At 31.1% G+C, this 22,671-nt stretch overlaps 2 protein-coding genes and 2 pseudogenes across 3 annotated transcripts; 3 read left to right on the plus strand and 1 right to left on the minus strand.

Moving 5' to 3' along the window:
- The first annotated feature begins 6,472 nt into the window (after window positions 1-6,472).
- Window positions 6,473-10,939, plus strand: LOC124922633 (probable sucrose-phosphate synthase 2). Of its 2 annotated transcripts, none has more exons than XM_047463355.1 (12): window positions 6,473-6,903; window positions 7,096-7,331; window positions 7,406-7,469; window positions 7,557-8,261; window positions 8,335-8,457; window positions 8,529-8,660; window positions 8,744-8,920; window positions 9,020-9,073; window positions 9,145-9,207; window positions 9,290-10,213; window positions 10,283-10,410; window positions 10,489-10,939. In XM_047463355.1, the coding sequence occupies exons 1-12, from the start codon at window positions 6,622-6,624 to the stop codon at window positions 10,778-10,780; spliced, it is 3,180 nt and encodes a 1,059-aa protein (XP_047319311.1). In that variant the 5' UTR covers window positions 6,473-6,621; the 3' UTR covers window positions 10,781-10,939. The 2 variants fall into 2 exon arrangements, with proteins under 2 accessions (XP_047319311.1, XP_047319312.1); XM_047463356.1 differs by having other exon boundaries at window positions 6,585-6,900; window positions 7,092-7,331.
- A 3,040-nt stretch (window positions 10,940-13,979) lies between these two features.
- Window positions 13,980-14,962, plus strand: LOC124922637 (annotated as a pseudogene).
- A 288-nt stretch (window positions 14,963-15,250) lies between these two features.
- On the plus strand, window positions 15,251-16,342 carry LOC124922634 (annotated as a pseudogene).
- Window positions 16,343-17,047: 705 nt separating this feature from the next.
- On the minus strand, window positions 17,048-19,292 carry LOC124922636 (ER lumen protein-retaining receptor-like). The gene is made up of 6 exons (XM_047463357.1): window positions 18,951-19,292; window positions 18,172-18,437; window positions 17,977-18,092; window positions 17,565-17,638; window positions 17,401-17,464; window positions 17,048-17,313 (listed from the first exon to the last, which is right to left on the minus strand). The coding sequence occupies exons 1-6, from the start codon at window positions 19,039-19,041 to the stop codon at window positions 17,277-17,279; spliced, it is 648 nt and encodes a 215-aa protein (XP_047319313.1). The 5' UTR covers window positions 19,042-19,292; the 3' UTR covers window positions 17,048-17,276.
- Window positions 19,293-22,671: the final 3,379 nt, after the last annotated feature.

Raw genomic sequence — 22,671 nt, forward strand, 5'->3', positions numbered from 1 at the left:
TCATCAATTTATTAAGTCTCTTTTCTCCATGAAAATATCATAATTCATAATTAAGATTTATTTCATAAATTATGATGTGAGTCTTCACATCGACTATTTCCTTAAAAGTCGTGTTCAAGCATTTCACGCAAGGACATTTCACTTTTTGTCGTCTTGTACTACTCACTACAAACTCGAGAAATTTGTCAATCTCTTCCTCGTATATTGGATGATCTCGATGTAAGCTCTTCCAAGTTTTATCGGGTACTTTCAACTTTCTCATAAGATGGAAAACAACCCGCATTAAAATTTACTTAGCATGATCTAAATATAAATTAGGCTTACATTTATCTGTTCTTCATATATATATATAGCCTAAGATGTGGGTCGGTTCTCCATATGTATACCCTAATTAATCCATTATAATACCATAATTAATCAAGTCAAACAATACCACTAATACCCTAATTATACTCAACAAGTCAAACAAATTCATCAAATTAAATCAAACCCTAGAATCATCATAAATGAAGCAATTAGATTCAAAATCTTATAATCAACAAGTTAAACAGATTCATCAAATTAAATTAAACCCTAGAATCATCATAATTGAAACAATTAGAGTCAAAATTAAAATCAAACCCTAATTAATCAATCAGATTGAAAATCTAACATAAATGCTAACAAAATATAACCTAAATCTAACCAAATATAACATAAATATAACTTAAATATAACCTAAATATAACCTAAATATAACCATAATATAAAATAACCTTGAAGCATAGGCGTTGAAAAGGAGGAAGTAGTGGCGCAAGGAGCTCGAAGAGGCGGCGGCGAGAGGAGATTGGCGCCATTCGGTGAGTCTCGTCGGTCGTCGATCGCCTGCAAAGAGCTCAGGAGAAAAGAGGGAGGCGTAAGAAGATCGAGTAATTAGGGAAGAAAGGGTTTCTCTAAATTATAAAGGTTTTTCCCGAGAGGTTTAATACATCTCTTGGTATTGACCTTAATTTGTTATCGAGAGATATACACAAATCTCTTAGTATTACTAGGAAGGGGAATACCGAGAGATATGTGGACATCTCTCGGTAATGACCTTAACTACAAAATGCCGAAAGGATTGATATAATCTTTCGGTAAAGATGACTATTACCGAGAGATATGGAATAATCTCTCGATATTCCTAAAAAAATTTCAAGTTATTGAGAGTTGTTTTAAATATCCTTCGGTATTAAAGGGGAATGTTGAGAGATATACCTAATTCTCTTGGTATTTCCCATCATGCCTAAGTGTTTGGAAGAGGTCAATACCGAGATATATGGGTATATCTATCGGTACTCTCCTTCAATATCGAAAAATATTTAAAACATCTATCGGTATTGGCCTTCTTTATTTTGTTTATGTTTCACTTTCTTAGCTTGAAAAAAATTAGTTTAACACAATTTATATCCTTAAAACATTAAATACATTCATCTAGTTTTTAAAATTATACACAATTCATACACATCCTTAAAATCAAACTCTACACACATCCTAATTATTATCAAACACAAACAAACATACATATATACTTCTTTATATAATCAAACACAATCATATACACTTATAAAATTAAACACAATCCATATAATTAGAAAATAACACACACTTGATGTGCTTAGGAGTTTAGATAAGCTAGGAAAGTGAAAAATCACTTAAAAGAGAAGACCAATACCGAAAGATTTGGCAAATATGTTGGAATGATAATTGATTTAAGCTATGGAAATTTATTAAGTGTCTACTGGAATGACAATTGACTTAAACTAGGGTGTGATGATTTATTTACATCTCTTCAAAAATGCCCCCAATGTTGACACGGGATTTTGGTTATTTTGGGTTTATTAGGACTGAGCTCATGAAAAGATGCCTACATATTATCATAAAAGAATAAATTATGTTCGAACATAGTTCCAAAATTATATCACAGATAGATCGTGATTCCAAATTCTATTGAGAATTAGTAAATGAGTTTATTGGGGAATTACCAGATGTCAAGTCCCTTGTGTGAACTATTGAGGATTGTTTTACTTACTCATGCCTAACGAATGTTTGTTTTGTTTTATTTTAGATGAACTGAACCCATGATAGGCTGCCTACATATCTCATAAAAGGAGAAATCAGTTTCGAACATAGTTTAGTTATCGTGAAGTTTAAACTTCTTGGGGATTGTTATTATATTTTTTAATTTCGGTTTTGGTTATTTTTAATAAAAAAAAAATCACCTATTATTGACATAGGGATTTTTGTATTTTGAGATTATTAGGACCGCACCCATGACAAATTGCATACGTACTCTCATAACAAAGAGAGATCAGGTCAGAACGTACATCATACTTGTGGAGTTAATAACTACTTAAGGTTTTGTGACAAATCTCTCGGTTATGACATTAACTACAGATTTTTGGGGAAGATGCAATGTCGAAAGCAATGATATAATCTCTCGGTACTTTCCCTTCAACACTTAGAATTATTTTCGTATTTTTGGATGTGGTCAATAACAAAAGATTTATATACATCTCTCGGTACTTCCCATTCCAACATTTAGAATTATTTTCGTGTTTTGGGGATGAGGTCAATACCGAAAGATGTATATAAATCTCTCAATACTTCTCATTCCAACACTTATAACTATTTTAGTGTTTTTGGGATGAGGTCAATATCGAAAGAATTATATATAACTCTCGATAAAATTCTTATTAACGAAAGGTTTAGAAACCTGTCGGGAAAAGTTCTTATTAACGGAAGGTTTCTTCCTATCGAATATATATATATAAATATATATATATATATATATGTCGATAAAGATCACATTTTCACTAGTGGAAACACATCAGCACGAACATAAAAAAATATTGTTAGAACCTCTATCCATGACTAGAATAATCATTGATGAAGATAGCGAAAAAGTATTATTTTGTATGCTTAAGAGCAAAATATTTGACTCTAATATTAGGTTAAAATAAGAAACCGATGTATTAAATATATATATATATATATAATTAGATTGATATTGATAGATTATTTTGATATTATTAGAATATTATAATATCTTAATAATATATTATTTAATATAATTATTATATTAAATTTCTTATAAGTTAAATGTTATATTTATATAGATATATTATATTTAATTCAATATAAAATCTCTTATTTTAACACGTTAAAAACACAGTAATTTATATATTAAAAACACTACACAAATTGATAAGGATACCTCAATTGAGAAATAAATTTATTTAAGAGACTAGGAGATCAAATATCTTAAATTATAATTCTTGGTGAGAATAATTTAATTTAATTGAATCCAAACTTTTGTGAGATATTGCTTGAATTTCATTTAAAACCTATAACATTTGTGAGTAGAAGAGTGAAGATTATTTATTTGATATATGTTGCGTAAAAATATCTCATCTAAATATATAATCAAGATATTCATGTATAATCAATAGATTGACTAAAGATATAATCAATCGATTGACTAAAGATATAATCCATTAAGTTATACATTTGATGCGTGAACTAGACATATCTTGCAATATTAAAAATGAGATCTCCATGTGTTGCTCATCTAGTTGTTCCACACGAGTCTGTTTAGATCTTGTTGCCTTCGATGTTAGGACGAGAGAACAACAGAAATAATCTTATTGTCTCTTGGGAAAAAGTTGTTATATCGTGGTAAAATCCTTCTATCTCTCGTTAATTAAAAGGAGATAAAATAATAGCAAAATTCAAGGGACTATCTTTTTTTAATTATAAACGTTCCTTTTTCATTCTGAAAATATCAAAAGACAAATCTTTGATATTTCACTTACCATTTTCAAAATTAATTTTACATTAATAATTTTTTTGTTTCATAAATAAAATAATAAAACAATACAATCTTTTATATTTCCGAAGTTAATTTTACAACTAATAATTGTTTTATTTCATAAATAAAACAATAAAACAATATTTCTAATTAATAATATCACATATATTTTACTAATAATTAGAAATCATTCACTTTTAATCTTTTTCGTCAACACTATGTGTGACCTCATAGGACACAATTATAATAGCTATAAATTTAACCTCATTAATCGCAATTAACTTCTAACAAAGCATTGCGACTCCTAAAATAATCGGATTAAATTATTTCCATTAATTGTCCTACCTAAGTTTAAGGTGTTTTTATATTGATATTTTGGGATTGCCTTGTTGTAATGTGATTCTTTTGGGATTGCATCTGTGGAGTTAGGGTTTGAGAAATACCCTTTTCTTGAGGTAACCTGATCATCTCCACCCAAATACAAATTATCATTCATATTATTCTCTTTTTCTAAAAAAAAATTGCATAGGTGTACTAATAAACAGAACCAACCATGTGTAAAGGCAAATATGTGGTATTTTAACTTTTCTATCTAGATAAAATGTTTTTCCTTTTCATTTATTGAAAAATAATTAGATCAAAATGGTATGACGTAGTTGCATTGGGAGGAGAGATTTCTTGATAAAAGTGCATCATCCATCCCGCTAACTTTCTGAAATACATTGTTATTTTTTACAACAATTAATCAATTAAATAAATCAGTATAACATTTTGTTGGGTTCCTTTAAAAGTTTTTTTTAATTAATTGATAAATTAAATGATAATGATTAAAAAAATAAAATGTATATTGGAAGTCCAACAATTTTGTTTAATTTTAATAATTGAATAATGTATTAAAATTAACCTCTTTTTTTAAGTAAACAAAAAGAAAACAGAAAAAATATAGAAAAATAAAATTATTAATAATGTTTGTATTAATTAAATATAAGTGACACATCAAAATTTAACCAAGTCCCTAAATAAATAGAATATTATATATTTTTTTATTAAGCTGTCATGAATTTTTAATATATTTCTTTCCCTTCAATTTAAATATTTTCAATAGGAAATGAGTTCAAAATATTTACATTTTTTTATAAAAAGAAATTACACTTGAACAAACTTACTAACCTGAATAGATAAAAATATATATATAATTAGGTGATTAATTCATAACTTAGGGTTGTATCGACAATGAGTTATTTATTTGAATAATTTGGAGATATAGAAAAATGATGATTGGTAATAATTTTGAAAATGTGAGAATTTTATTTTGGTAAAAATACTTAAAGTATTGATATATATATATATAAATAAAATAAAAATTAATAATTTTAAATAAAATATATTAATATTTTGATTAATAAATTAAATAATTTAATAAACGAGTACCAGGAAAATGATGTTCGATGTTTTTGAATTATTTAAATAATCAAATTTGAAGAAGACATGCTGGTATGAATTCTTCCAAAACTTCAATTATTATAATATAGTTTGTAGTATGTTTATTTAGTTATTTACTATTATTATTATTTTTAATAATAACATTAAGAACTTTATAACGTTTAACCCAACAAAACACAATAAGGTCATATTAAGATAAATTATCTCTTATAATAGAATAAGTCAATTTACTTCTTGAAGCAAAATTGCATGGCAACCTAAATTGAATTATACCTGAATATTCCTTTAGGATATTTTTGAAAACAAATTAGAAACTTTTCACAATCAGATTAAACCACAACATTAGGCCACCTAAATTCTTGCACTTGAGAAAGTTGAGCCCAAAAGTGCCAATGCATAGGCTTAATTCACATATTAGATAAACCCTTAAAACCTTATATTATATATGTGTTTTTGCAAAAATATAGATTGTTATTAAATTATTTGGAATAATAATTTTTCACATTTTATTTATAGGCACTAATAATGACCAAAAATCTATCTTACAAAAATAAATACCCATTAAAAAATGATACAACATCTGATATATGTCTCGCTTGTTCAACAAATATTATTTTTTACGCTCATTAACCTTCAATTCTAAATGGGAATCGAAGTCTTGAATTTTGGTTTTTAAACATCTAACTCTTATCAATTGAGTTATCTATTATTAATAATATTAGTTATTTTGTTTAATATTCTTATTTTAAAATTTAATATTCAACCATTTTGTAACAAGTTTTTTCCTGAATAAAAATATAAAACTAATTTTTGGCTAATATTAATATTTTTTTTTTAGAGATTTGATTTATTTTAACTAGCTCTAGATCTTATTTTATTGTTTTGCTAAGATTTTAAATCTTTATTTCATATTATTTTACATGTGTGACTCCTTTAATTACCAAAACATGGTAAATGATATGTTTATTTAAAAAGGTTAATATTAGGAATTAATTAAAGATTTTTATAACAAATATAAAAATGGTGCATTAAAGGAAATAAACATAATAAATAAATTGGTAATTTTATAATATTAAAAAAAAAAACTTCTAATAAGGCTGTAGACCCGGTTCAACTCCCTAAACATCACACGTGTCCCACAGACCCCACAATCAACTGCCATGTGATTCTTCTTCTTCTCCTTCTTCTCCCTTCTCTTCTAAACATCATCCTTTCACCGCCATACTTCAGTTCCATGGCAAAAATTAGCCCTCACCCAGAAATCCCTCATCTTTTATACGTGATAAACTTATCATCTTTCTAGCGTGACCGACCGACGAACGAACGGACGTCAGGCGACGACATCAACAATGGCGGGTAACGAATGGATAAACGGGTACTTGGAGGCGATACTTGACACCGGCGCAGGTACGATTGAGGAGAACAAGGCGTCGGCGCCGGTTAACCTAGCTGATGGAGGCCATTTCAATCCCACCAGATACTTTGTTGAAGAAGTCGTTACCGGCGTCGACGAGAGCGATCTTCATCGGACATGGATCAAGGTGGTCGCCACTCGTAATACCCGCGAACGTAGCTCACGTCTCGAGAATATGTGTTGGCGTATTTGGCATCTTACCCGCAAAAAAAAACAGGTTCTTTCTTCAATTTTGATTCTTTCCTTCTCAATCTGTCTACATGGAAATTTGTTACATTCTTGCAATTTTGATTTAAGAAGAAGGGTTTCATCCATTTTTTGTTCTTCTTGCGTGAAATTTAGTGGGTAAAAACCCTCTGTTCTGAAATTTATCTTTGGTGTGAATTACTCTACTCTATACTCCTGACAGTTGGAATGTGAAGAACACCAAAGACTAGCTAAGAGGAGGTGGGAACGTGAACAAGGCCGGAAAGACGTAACGGAGGATCTTTCTGAGGATCTGTCTGAAGGTGAAAAGGGAGATGTCTTTGCAGAACCTCTGGTAACTGAAACCTCAAAGAAGAAGATTCAGCGGAATGTTTCCAATGTGGATGTATGGTCAGCCGATAGCAATAAAGAGAAGAAATTGTACATCATTCTCATCAGGTATATATATATATAAAAACTGGAATTTCAATTTCAGTTTCAATTTCAAATACTCATTGTTTACTTGTAACCAGTTTGCACGGTTTGGTTCGCGGAGAAAACATGGAGCTTGGCCGTGACTCCGACACCGGCGGTCAGGTAATCAATCAATCTTCTTCTTCTTCAAAAATTCAATTGTGGGTTTCAATTAATTGACTGGTTTTTGCTTGATTAATCAATCTATAGATCAAATACGTTGTGGAGTTAGCAAAGGCACTCGCCAGGATGCCTGATGTATACAGAGTCGATCTATTCACACGACAGATTTCCTCCCCTGAAGTCGATTGGAGCTACGGAGAACCGACGGAGATGCTCACGGTCGGATCCGAAGACGCTGCCGACGTCGCTGAAGTCGGGGAGAGTAGCGGCGCTTACATAATCAGGATCCCATTTGGCCCTCGCGACAAGTACTTGAGTAAAGAAGTACTCTGGCCGCACATTCAAGAATTCGTGGATGGGGCTTTGGCTCATATTCTAAACATGTCTAAGGTTTTAGGCGAACAGATCGGCGCAGGGAATCATCCCGTTTGGCCTTACGTTATTCATGGACATTATGCGGATGCTGGTGACAGTGCGGCTCTGCTTTCTGGGGCTCTGAATGTCCCCATGGTCTTGACAGGACATTCGCTCGGGAGAAACAAATTGGAACAGCTTCTTAAACAGGGAAGACAGTCCAAAGAGGATATTAACTCTACTTATAAGATTATGAGGAGGATTGAAGCTGAAGAACTTTCGCTTGATGCTGCTGAACTTGTTATCACCAGCACTAAACAAGAGATCGATGAACAATGGGGTTTGTATGATGGTTTTGATGTCAGGCTCGAGAAGGTTTTACGGGCTCGAGCCAGACGTGGTGTTAATTCCCACGGTTGTTTCATGCCTAGGATGGCGGTATGTTTACTTATTTATAAGCTTCAATTCATTCTTGAAAACATTCTGATTTTGTTTGTTTTTGTTTTCGCAGGTTATTACTCCTGGTATGGATTTCAGTAACGTTGTGGATCAGGAGGATATAGAAGCCGACATAGAATTAACCTCAACTAATGATGGCTCTTCTCCTAGAGCCGTTCCCCAAATAATTTCAGAAGTGAGTATCTTTTTAAAAGATTTTTTTTATTATGAACGATTACAAACCAACTTATTTGAAATTTCCAATAGGTGATGCGGTTCTTGACGAATCCACATAAGCCGATGATATTGGCATTATCGAGACCGGATCCGAAGAAGAACATCACTACGCTTGTGAAGGCATTTGGAGAATGTCGCCCATTAAGAGAGCTTGCTAATCTTGTAAGAATTAAAGCATGCAATTATTATTGTATCGACCAAATATCATTTTATTATTGTTATTAAAACGCGAACCAAAACTGTAGACGCTTATAATGGGGAATAGAGACGATATAGACGAGATGTCTGGCGGCAATGCAAGCGTTCTCATCACGGTTTTGAAACTGATAGACAAGTATGACCTTTACGGGCTTGTTGCATTCCCCAAACATCATAAACAAAGTGACGTACCCGAAATATATCGATTGGCCGCAAAGACAAAGGTTTGATGAATTCATTGGCTTTCTTTCAATCTCTTTTAGTGTTTAATTCTCCATTTATGCATATATATATATATATATGTTGTAATATGTATCATGCAGGGAGTGTTTATAAATCCGGCTTTAGTTGAGCCTTTCGGACTTACCCTCATCGAGGTTGGTATAAATAATTTTGCGTTTCTAATTTACTCGATCACTCCTTTACGTTTTTGTACAAATATTTATAGGCTGCCGCACATGGCCTCCCTATGGTAGCTACGAAAAATGGCGGGCCAGTTGATATTCATCGGGTATATATTAGTTGTATTTTGTTTCCAAATATCATTGTTTCCCCTTGTTTGGCTTCATCATGGTTATTGTTTAACTAAATAGGCTCTCAACAACGGTTTGCTCGTTGACCCTCACGATCAACAAGCGATTGCGAGCGCGTTGCTTAAACTAGTGTCGGAAAAGATCTTATGGCACGATTGTAGGAAGAACGGGTGGAAGAACATACACCTATTCTCCTGGCCGGAACACTGTCGAACTTACTTAACGAGAGTTGCTGCTTGTCGGATGAGACACCCACAATGGCAAACAGACACTCCAGTCGAAGAATTCCCGAACGAGGAATCCTTAAACGATTCGCTCAAGGATGATCAAGACATGTCCCTTAGATTGTCGTTTGATGGTGACAAAACATCTCTAAATGAATCACTCGATACAACCGGGGGAGATCCTGAAGGCATGAATGACCATGTAAAGAAACTACTGAGCCGAATGAATAAGCCAGAACAGGGGAAGCCTCAAGATGGTAAAGCTGTTGATAATGTCTCTGGGAAATATCCTATGTTGAGGAGGCGGAGAAGATTGATTTTCATCGCGGTGGATTGTTATAATAACGACGGTTCACCCGATAAGAAATTGATTAAGATAATACAGGCGACGTTTAAGGCGGTTAATTCAGTATCTCAAAATGCTAAGTTTTCGGGGTTTGCTTTGTCTACTGCAATGCCTATATCAGAGCTGATGGCGTTCTTGAAATCGGGAAACATCAATGTAAACGAGTTCGATGCTTTGGTTTGCAGCAGTGGAAGTGAAGTTTATTATCCTGGGACGTATATTCAGGATGGAAAGTTGTATCCTGATCCAGATTATGTCTCCCATATTGAGTACCGTTGGGGTTCTGATGGGTTGAAGAAAACCATCTCGAAGTTGATGAGTTCAAATGAATCTCATTCTTCAAAGTTCTTTGAGCAAGATTTGGAAGCCAGTAACTCTCATTGTCTGTCCTACAAGATCAAGGATCTCACCAAGGTAGGTCTTGATCATGATCAGTTTTCATATTTCTTCGATTGAAAACACTTGTTCTGTTTTGGGGTGTAGGCTAGGAAGATAGACGACTTGAGGCAGAAGTTAAGGATGAGGGGTTTGCGATGCCATCTTATGTACTGCAGGAACTCGACAAGAATGCAAGTCATTCCTCTACTGGCGTCTAGGTCACAAGCATTAAGGTATGTATTATGTATGTATGTATTTACGAAACAACAAAGCTATCCTTTTGGTCTCTGATCATGTCTCGGTTTCTTTAGGTATTTGTTCGTTCGATGGAGATTGAATGTGGCGAACATGTACGTGGTTCTTGGTGAGACGGGAGACACTGATTACGAAGAGATGATAGCAGGGACTCATAAGACACTGATTGTGAAAGGTTCGGTTGAGAAAGGTTCGGAGGATTTGTTGAGGACAATTGGGAGCTACATGAAAGGTGATATTGTTCCAGAGGAAAGCCCTTTGATTACCTACACCACGGGATCGAATATAACGCCTGATGCCATAGCCGAAGCTCTAAGAAAGATATCCAATTCGGGTGGTGCTATTTGAACTTGGTCATATTCATACTATTGTTATAATATAAAGTGAAAGCCACTCTCTTTGCCATTGATATTCTTGTGGTAGCTGCATCATACATGCATGCAGAAGAAGAGGGTTTCTGTCATTAATGTTATAAAATAATATATACAAGTACAAACTTTCAGTCTTTACCTGTTAAATTTAAATTAATAAAAGACAACACCGTATAGGGTGGGATTGATATACATGTTCGGTTGCAATGTGGTCAAAAGTGTCGTGTTGGTGGTTGGGAATGTACAGGAAGAGGCTAGGAATTTGTGTTGTGTTTCATATTAAGATGATTTATCATATGTTGTCTATTAATGTTTAATAATTCTCATTTAAAACGTTTACAACGGATTTACATCATAGTTCAATTAGGCTTAAGTAAAAAAATAAATAACTCTAATTTTTTTTTTTCAATTTATTTGACATTCCATCAAATATTTCTTTAGTTTTTCATTTTCATTTTCTTCAAATTCTAGATCGCTCTTTAGCTTTATATATATTGATATAATCATCCAAACTTCATATGTTAAATAATATATATATGTACGGGAGACAACAATTTTGAGATAGGTTTAAGGTAATTGTTATTAGGGGTGCTTAATATTTGGTTTAAACCGAATTCAAATTTTATTTTCGACGAATTTTGAACTAATTCAAATTCAAATACGGTTTTGAATTTGGTTTTGGAGTTGAGGTTTCAACTTGAAACTGAAAACCGAATTCATTTTTAATTATATATTTGATTATATATTATATAATTTAATTTATTGTCTATAATTAAATAATTATATATATATATATTATATAATATATTAAAAAATCAAATTCGATTTGAATTATTCGAATTCGAACAAAAAAATCAAATTCGATTCAATTTTTTTAGAATTTATTCAAATTTAGTTTGGTTTTTGAATTGGCTAAAAAAATAAAAATGCAAATAATATGAACCGAGATTCGAATAACCCAAAAATTGAATCGAATAATGGTTATACGTAGAAAATTATAATTAAGGACATGTTAGATCATGAGTACAATAGTTTCACTAGTTTAATTATATATAAAAAATATATTAAACATTAGAGAGTTTTGTTTTTGGTAGGACGTAACAAATATTTATCTCTAAAAAGACGTTATGCGTTGACAAAACATTGATAATTTATATATTTGCATTTTTATAAAAAAAAATTCGCTAAGATAGATTCTTTATGTTTATCTCCAGAGAAGTTTTGGGAGTAATTTTTTTTTATCCAAAATCTTGTTTTTTGATGGAGCAATATTCAAGAAATTCTTACACATAATACGTGAATGAAAAAAATGTTGTATTTTGGTAAGTCATATATGTCACAATGTGGTAGAATCAGTGACTCACTTAATTTTTCATTCTCAATGCATGCTTAGTATATGTAATATTATTTTGGAATATGGTTGAGATTTACTGGCTGATGTCTAAGTATTTTAGTGGTTATTGAGAAGTTTAGATTGATGTGACTAATATAGTAAAAGCTACATATTTGAGTTTTCATTACAATATTTTAAGATAGCCATCTCATTCGTATTATTCATAATACTATTATTATGACATTTTTTTAATTTCGTTTCGAAAAGTCGGTAAAATTAATATTTCTTTTCGATAACTTACAAGCTCAATAACCTATTGAGCAACATGTTTATATTCTTTTCTTATTTTTATGTTTTGTGATATTTTTTCACTCATTCCATTCATTTTACATAAACCACTCATCATTTAAAAAAAATCTTATTATATTAAATATATGAAATATATCAAATTAAAATAAGATTAATGGTACAATCTCTAACTATGATTAGTTGATTACCATCACATATAAAAGTAAAGTGTAATAATTATAATTAATATATTTTTAATTTTATAATTTGTTTAAGCACAACCACGGACCATAACAAACAGTTATCGATATTGTTATAAAAAAAATTATATTATTAAGTAATATTTAAAAACAAAATTTATAAATTCAATAATCTAAATCTAGTACATAAAATATATCTAAATCTGATCCATAATTTATTTTTGTTTTCCATATTTTAAAATGAGGATAAAAGTCAAATTTTCAAATGGATTGTGATATTAATTATACTACAGCATCGGCACAATTAATGAAATAAAAACTGATAAAAAAAATTAGAAAAAAAAAAAGAAGTAAGTTATATCATATTTTTAATTTCCTCACACACACATATATATATATATATATATATATATATATATATATATATATATATATATATATATATATATATATATATATATCCAAATTAAATTAAGTATAATTATAATTAAATATATATAATATATATATATAAATATTTTTTTTTCTTATAAATTTTATTTGAATTTTCACTTCAATTCTCTCCTTCATACAAATTCAGTCTAAAAACATTATTCACTCATTTTACAAGTTAATACCATTAATTAAATATAATATATATATTAAAATATTTTGTTTTAAATTATTTTTTAATGAACTTATTTATTTAATATTTAATTTATAATGTTTTTAAAATAATAATACAATAATATAATAAATTAAAATAACAAAATATTTATAAACTATTTAAAACATTATAAAATATTATGAATTATTTTTTATTTATATTATCTTAAGTAATTCTGTTCCTTATAAAATTAAGTTCTTTCTTAAGACTATTATAATGTTATTTTATTCATGAATAAAAATAAAAATAATAATTATAAGATATGTTAGAAAAAATAATTATTCTTATAAATATATTCAATAAAAAAAGTGGCATATATTATTTAAAAATCTGAAATAAAAAAATTCATTCAAATATATTAAAATGAATTAAAAACTGAAAAGAAAATATTATTTTTTTTTAAATAAATTATAAAGTTAATAAAATATTAATTATAAATTTACTTAATAAATAATACATAAAAAAAAACTAAAAATTAAATATTAAAAAATTAATTAAAATAATTTTATTATAATTTTATTTTATAAAATAATTTCATTGAAGGAAAAAAAGAAATGATCAAAATACAAAAAAGAAGGACATGAGAAGGAAACGGCCCATTATACAACGAAACCCTAGCAGTGTTTAAAAATAAAATAAAATAAGCTGTTGACTTTGAAAATTAAAGGGTATTATAGTAAATAGAACGGCCTCCTCTTACAACGAAACCCTAGCCGCATTTGCCATCTTGAGGTTATAAATAGAGTCTCTCTCATTTCATATCCTTCACACTTATCATCTGCGGCTCTATTTCGTTCTTTACTAGGGTTTCTGAGCCGCTGCCGCCTTTGTGATAAGGTAATTTCATTTCTCATCGCTTTTTTTCTTATAGTCTTTCATCTATGATGATCGTTTGTGGTCTAGTTCACTCCGATCTGTTGTTTTTGATCTGTATCTGTCTGTTTTGTTGAAGATTCTATCATTTCATCGCGTTAGATCTCATGTTTTCTTGATTCCCATCTCTAAAATTAGCTTGTGATTGTGATTATAATCTAGTTTCGTTTCATTTCTTTGTAAATCCGATTTCTGAAGTATTTCAAGTGATACAGTGTTTTTGAAACTCGTTTAAATTCATTAGATTTCCTTTAAAACTTGTTTGATTGAAAGATGTTTATCATCTACTTATCGCTTTCACGGTGATTTACTCGTAGAACCTACTGTCTTTATTAATCTGTGTTGTTATACTGATATTTTATTATTCTGGATCTTAGTTTTGGAGTTCAGCAGTTATGGGTAAAGAAAAGATTCATATCAGCATTGTTGTCATCGGACATGTCGACTCTGGTAAGTCGACCACAACTGGTCACTTGATCTACAAGCTTGGAGGTATTGACAAGCGTGTGATCGAGCGTTTCGAGAAGGAAGCAGCTGAGATGAACAAGAGGTCATTCAAGTACGCATGGGTTCTTGACAAGCTTAAGGCTGAGCGTGAACGTGGTATCACCATCGATATTGCTTTGTGGAAGTTCGAGACCACCAAGTACTACTGTACTGTCATCGATGCCCCCGGACATCGTGATTTCATCAAGAACATGATCACAGGAACATCTCAAGCTGATTGTGCTGTTCTTATCATTGATTCCACAACTGGAGGATTTGAAGCTGGTATCTCTAAGGATGGACAGACCCGTGAGCACGCTCTTCTTGCTTTCACCCTCGGTGTGAAGCAGATGATTTGCTGCTGTAACAAGGTACATTCAATATCATTGTTTATTTTTAATTAGAACCATGTTATTACAATTTGCCTTTGTTGTTGCATCTCTCTTATTAGAGAATGATGACCTCACAAAGAGATTGAACTTAGTTTATATCCGGGATTGTAGGTCAAATAGTTAGATCACCACCTTATTTGAGGTGGTAGCTATGGGTTCGAGCCCCGTCATTCCCCTATGGATTATGATCTAATAACTTAATTATGTGTTGTGGGTTTTTTATGATTAGATGGATGCCACCACTCCAAAGTATTCCAAGGCCAGGTATGAGGAAATCATCAAGGAAGTTGCTTCCTACTTGAAGAAGGTCGGTTACAACCCCGACAAAATTCCATTTGTCCCAATCTCTGGTTTCGAAGGTGACAACATGATTGAGAGATCATCCAACCTTGATTGGTACAAGGGTCCCACCCTTCTTGAGGCTCTTGACCTTATCTCCGAGCCCAAGAGACCATCAGACAAGCCTCTTCGTCTACCACTTCAGGATGTCTACAAGATCGGTGGTATTGGAACGGTGCCAGTCGGAAGGGTTGAGACCGGTGTCATTAAGCCAGGTATGCTTGTTACTTTCGGTCCCACTGGGCTGACCACTGAAGTTAAGTCTGTTGAGATGCACCACGAGGCTCTTCCTGAAGCCCTACCTGGGGACAATGTTGGGTTCAATGTTAAGAATGTTGCTGTTAAGGATCTGAAACGTGGGTTCGTTGCTTCCAACTCTAAGGATGATCCTGCCAAGGAAGCTGCTAACTTTACTTCTCAGGTTATCATCATGAACCACCCTGGACAGATTGGAAATGGTTATGCACCGGTTCTTGACTGTCACACTTCCCACATTGCCGTCAAGTTTACTGAGATCCAAACCAAGATTGACAGGCGATCTGGAAAGGAGATTGAGAAGGAACCTAAGTTCTTGAAGAATGGTGATGCTGGTATTGTTAGGATGACCCCAACCAAGCCTATGGTGGTGGAGACCTTTGCAACTTACCCTCCTCTTGGAAGATTCGCAGTTCGTGATATGCGTCAGACTGTTGCTGTTGGTGTTATCAAGAGTGTGGAGAAGAAGGACCCAAGTGGTGCCAAGGTTACCAAAGCTGCTGTGAAGAAGGGAGCCAAGTAGAATGTGGCATCTCAAGTTTAATCATATTGCACTTTTTCTGGATAACTAGTTTAGTTTGTTTTATTTGTCTTGAAAACTTCTGGTGGTCATTTTGTCAGCCTGTGGTTGACATCAATTTTATCTGTTTTTTGAGTTTTATGTTTTCCTAAACGATGATTTCAAATTAAACTGATCTACCTTTATTATTATCATCACTTTGAAGTCTCTAGTTTTCTTTTATGAAAATTATTTATTAGCAAGTTTCATTATCCTTTAAGGGTCTTAAGCCCTTGCAATTCAAATCATTTTTTTTTAAATCTTGTTTATTTTTCAGGCAGGAATAACTGTGATTTTCACTTGAAAATCCAGTTTCCATTATCCTTGAGGGTCTTAAGCCCTTGCAATTCAAATTAAACTATTTGAAGTTTATTTTCTACACAGTTTGAATTCACTTTCATACATGGCTTCCTTCCTCCATTATCTCCCTCCATCCATTCCTGTTCTTTAATTTGCTTTGAAAGTTTACCAGATTTTTAATTAATTTCTTCCTGGTCTAACTCAAGCTTAGTCACAACTCACAATGGAGCAATAAGGGGAAGTAGATTTCCAAATCAGCATCCACCAGGAATGGAGTTTTGTCTATTGATCCCACCCAAAGATTTCCAACAATTTCATAAACAATCTCAAGGGAAAGAAGAACCTTTTGCTTTTTCTTTCAGACATAATAATATTGATGCAGAAACAGTGTTACAAAGTACAAACAAAAAGTAATTATGTAGTTGATATTTCATTCCTCAAGTGAGGTTGAACCTTGGTTCTTCATCCCACAATGCTGTAAATTTTTGTGAAAAAACTATTTTTCCTGTGTTATTAAACAGCTTCTTTTAAAAAAAACAATTGAAAACTGCTTTCATCATTGATCTCTGTAACGAAATATTTGTATATCTGAAGTTCAAATAATAATTGTAATAATAATAGTAAGTGTTACATAGAATCATCCGCCCAATAAACCTAAACAATTTTGAAGCCTAATTGTAAAATCCAGAAAAGAAACTATGCTAAAAATGTAAAACAACACTGTATCGAACAAAAATGAACACATCCCACGCTACATAATGCATTCAATAGTCACCTTGGGATGGTTGTAGATCGGATAAGCTTAAGAGGGTAATTCAAGCTTGGAGTTGTTTCTCCAACTATCAATCATAAGAAGTCAGTGAGTCAAGTGACCTAAAGAGCAAAATATGAGATTGTGAAAGAAATAATGGTTTATTAATGTTTACCTTTTCAAATAATAGTAGAAGAAATCAGCATAAATCAATGTCTGAACAAGCCCAGATACCCAAACTGTAATAAAAGAGAGAGCTTTCATATATATTGAGGAATTGAATAGATACATCATTAATTGAGTATGTGTAAAATGTAGAAGAAACAAGAGAAAACGTACCAATCCAGTGAATATAGTGCGGCTCTGTGAAGTATCGGTACATCCAGTTCAAAATGTATAATGCTCTGTATGCTCTGTCAAAGGAAATATATAACTATGTTATCATCATCATCATCCCCATGTTCCATAAAAGGTATCAAAGCCTTGTTTCAAATCATCAATCAAAATACCAAATTACCCATTTTAAATATCAAATATAATGCATATTTTAGTCATTTAACGCAAATAGCCCCACATAATCCGCTTTTTTATCCAACAATGTTTTTTTTTGTCTTCCATAACCAGGTTTGTTTGTTTGTTTATAACTAGAAAAACCTACATCGAACAAGCTCCGAGTTTCTATATGTTTTGCCTGAGAAAAAAAAGTAGCCAATTGAAGAAATGTGTATATTTTAAGACTGAATCATCATACCCAAGAAGAAAAACATATTGTCCAGTCAAGTTGTCAATGTTTCTTGTTCTTTGCAACAAGACCAGCTGTGGAAGTATTGCAACCGCTTCCAAATACAAAGAAAATGTCCACATTACCTGCACAACAGCAAGCACAGTTGGAACTGTCTTCTAACTATGCAAAAAAGAAGTGAAGTTAAAATGGTTCTTTGTTTACCACTTTGAAGTTGAACTTCTCATGTACAAATAAGGCCAATAACATACAAGGAATCATTAGGACAAAATGGCGGAATGTATCTTGGTCTTTATTGTATGATCTGCGAACAATCTTGTGGCGCCTCATGTACCAAAGTATTGAGAAGGAGCTTGCCAAGAATATCATCTTCATGAAGGTATTATAAAGAGAGACATGACTAGAAAACAGGTCCAAGTAACGCGTCACAAAAACAATTGCATATAGCTCCTGAGTTTTCAGCGAAATGCCTGCAAATGAAATGAAAGGAAAGAGCACAAAGCTTTTACTAAAATAGATCTAAACTCATGATAAGGAACGGTTGGAATACTTGAACAATTGATCTTTTGAAGAGGTTGATTCTCTTTCAAAAGTGTATTTGATTGAAGACATTGATTCAGATATTTATACATGCTATGATTTAGAAAAAAGGACTCATGCACCAATTTTTCAATGGGTAATGTTAATATACTTTTACCTGATTCCTTGTTATTTCTATCATGATTTCAATACATCATTACAAAACCTACTGCAGAATCAAACCCTAAACCAATTTTCACTGCAAAATAGTTAACAACCTAACAGACCCATAAATCTGTACAGACCAATCATTGCAATTATCAAGAACATCGATCATTTTCCTTTCAATTCCATTTCTATGAATCAATCCCAGAATCAAGTTGATATCTATATTGACTCACGATTATTAATACTGCATAAAAGAAAAGACACACATGCATGATACAGTTGGGAAAGAAACAAACCAGCACAAGATTTGATTGTATGGATCTTGAGAAGCAAGACGAGGATACTTGCAAGATGAGTCATATCCGCAGCTAATCGAAATATATTCATTTTCGCTTTTGCGCAATTGGGTTTTCAAATTTCTATATATGAGAATCGGAAGATTCTTTCACAGATCTTGGACTGATCAGGCGTTCAACCTCGATTTTCTTTGCAATTTTCTCCTGTTAAAACTACAGAGAGATGAGAGGGGAGTGAGGTGAAAAACTGGCACGTCGGAGCTGTGACGTGCACGGAGGTTTCTTCATCAAGCACGACGACTTTTGCACCTCCTCCGTTTTACCTTTCAAATTTGATTACTTTTTTATATTTGGATCAAGATTATCATAAATGGATCAATGTTAACTCATCATGAGAAGTTTGTTTAAGAAGTTAGTCTTCTTCTAATTACTTAAACTAGCATTTAGCCCGTGCATTTGCACGAGTAATAATATAAAAAACCGTAAAAAAAATTACGGATAACATTTTTAATTTTGTTTTTAACCGTTTTAAGTTTTTATGGGGGTCAACCCACAATCCGACCCAAATATCCATTTACTCAACATCATTATATATATAGATTAGTTAGTTAAAAAGTTGAATTTATATTAATATTAAAAAGTTCCGCGTTTATCAAATTTGGTGTTAAATTTAAAATATAAAGTCTTTGTAGCCTAATTGGTTAAAGAGTTATACTTGTTTTTGTTAGGTTGCAAGTTCGAAACATACCTCTAGCATTTTTAATTTTATTTTTAACCGTTTTAAATTTAAAAACGGGTCAACCCACAATCCGACCCAAGTATCCAAATTAACCACAACTCTCGACCCGGCAATCCGGACACTTTAAAAATTAAGCATCATTATATATATATAGATTGGATATGAGAACATTTTAAAGATTTATTGATATCTTTATGTTTTATTTCTTGGTAAATAATATAATTATGTTTAAAATTGATTTAAAAATAAAATAAAATAATATATTTATTTTAAAAAATAAATAATACTTAAAATTTAATTATTATTATAATATTTTTAAAAAGATCAATTTATATTAAAATTGAAAAAAAATCATAACAAAGCATGATATGAAAAAATAATAATAATAAAAAATGGTACCCAATAAATTATCGAGCTCGTAAATTCTCGATAAGAACGATTAACTTTCAACCGACTCTACTAACTTTTTGAACGAATCTAAGAAAGCGTCATAATAATAGTATATAAATCATACGCATCGGACGACTACTATCATTAAAAATTCGACGATTTTTCTCTAACTAGATAGTCCACCAAAAAAATAATTGGAATGATAACCTAAGTATGTAGGGGTGTCATATTAGTCGTATCAATTCAAAGATCCCAACAACTACCCAAAGACTCGCGCATCACGCAATGAATTTCAATAATACTTCGCAAAAAACTTCAAATACTAGTCACTCATCGACAATGCAAAAAGTAAGTGAGTTGCCGATTCAACCTCTCCGTGACACATACGACAATAATACAACCTTTTTTTTATTCGAATATAATTCGTTAGAATTTCACCATTATTAACGTTCATCCAAAGAACGAGATTTTGATGAAATCTTTGACTCCCAAAGTTTTCCCAAAAAAAAAATTATATGGAATCATGTTAGCGAACAACTTATAGTGATGCCCACATGGAAACTATCAATATCTTACCAACGCATAACGTTTTGTTCAGACGGCGATACTTATATGTGTCATACCAAAAGTAAACTCTATTATGGGACGGAGTCTCCATAATGTTTAGTCCTCTTTTATATCTAATTCGGCTAGCGAAACCACTAAACGATGATCACACATGTCCTTAACTTTGACATTTCTACATATAGTAATGGAAGAAAGCTAATGATACGTCGTAGCTAGACTTTTGACACTACACCAAATGTCGTCCCAAAATTTAATCGAAGAACCATCATTCATAATAAATCTAAACTGTTCACGAAAACTTTTTCACGTATATATAAATCCTCAAAAATTCTACACCCCGTTGGATAATTAGACATTTTTATAAACCAACTAAACTTATCATTATCATACTTATATCTGATTATCGATGCTAAAAGACTATTCGACTCCACTGCAAATCTATTACACCATTTTGATAGAAGAGTTATTAAATAAATAAGATCTCGAATATCTAGACCTCATTAATCTTTAAAATATTTAACCTTATCCCAACTAACTAGATGACAAAACGATAAGTTAGAAGATCCCCATAGAAATTTACACATTATTCTCTCCATTTTCACTGTCACACGTTTGAGAAATTAATAACGACATCATACATGTGGACATATATGACAACACACTCTTAATGAGATTAGTCGAACCCCTTTCAATATTATTTTACTTTTCTATCTAAATAATTTACATTTTATTTTAGTGATAATTGAGTTTCAAGAGACCTTAGATCGTAATTTAGCACATAATGAAATACCAAGATATGTTGATGGAAGACCATCGATTTTAAACCCCAATACATTTGCCAACATCATCCTTCTTCTATTCGAAACAAAATTTGAAAAAAAATTATCTAACTTATTAAGATTAACTCGAAAAATGAAACATTCACCGAATAACCATAAAATATTTTGAAAGTGTTTAAAATTTTTATAGATAGTCTGAACAATGCCGAACATCATCAGAGAAAAATAAAATATAATTTGTCAAAAATATATCTTCTTGACTCACAACTCACTCCACAAATGACTCTCGAGTAGTTTTATGCGAAAAGTATTATTTTTGAGTGAGCTTCTATAACAAATCAACAAACTAAACTTGTGTTCAATTATAAACGGTTAATTATTCTTTAGTTGGTGGTTTAAATGATTATTTATACTCCTAAGTGTACTTCAAGATTATTTTGATATTTTTTTTATGTATTTTTATTGAAACTCATCACATTTTATTTATTTTTATCTCTATTAAATTACTTTATTTATCAAACACACCTTACATTAATTATATAATTTTAAATTTTTAATAAATTAGAATATATTAATTTCATCCTATGCACAAATCATTTATACTTAAGGGTATAAAACACAAATTTAGAGTTAACTTAACAAATAACATTTAAAAATAATAAAAAAAAGAAGGAGGAATGTTTAATAATTTAGTGGGAAAATGTCACGGGAGGAGAGCCAAATTTTTATCATAAACTAGAGAGAAAGAAAATTTTAATTAAAAATATTTATAATAACTCCTAATTTATCTTATGAATATTTTAAAATTACTAATTCTAATTCAATGAATCACTTTATTAATAAATCGTTTTTGGTGGAAACAAATTTTGAAAACAAAAGAATTTATTGGATTAGACGACAAATATAATAATAAAAAAATGAGGCATGGGATTCAATGATTGTAAAGAATGAATAGAGTTACAATGACCAAATAAACTTGGAGATTATCACTCAATTCAAAACCAATTTTAACTCATCACAATTTTTTTTTTTTTTTTTTTTTTATCTGAGCCATTTGTTATCGAATTAATTTTTTTTACAATCGAACTAAATTAAGTCAAAATAACTCGACGGATAGAACGAAGGGAAAATGAAAGAATTCACCAACAAAATTTTTGCAAATAAATTTTTTAATAGATTTTGTTGGTATTTTTTTTACCAATGGTAAACCACTATTAATGTATTTTCTCACATTTTCAAGATTCTA

This window comes from Impatiens glandulifera, chromosome 1 (assembly GCF_907164915.1).
Source record: "Impatiens glandulifera chromosome 1, dImpGla2.1, whole genome shotgun sequence".
Lineage (NCBI taxonomy): Eukaryota > Viridiplantae > Streptophyta > Magnoliopsida > Ericales > Balsaminaceae > Impatiens > Impatiens glandulifera.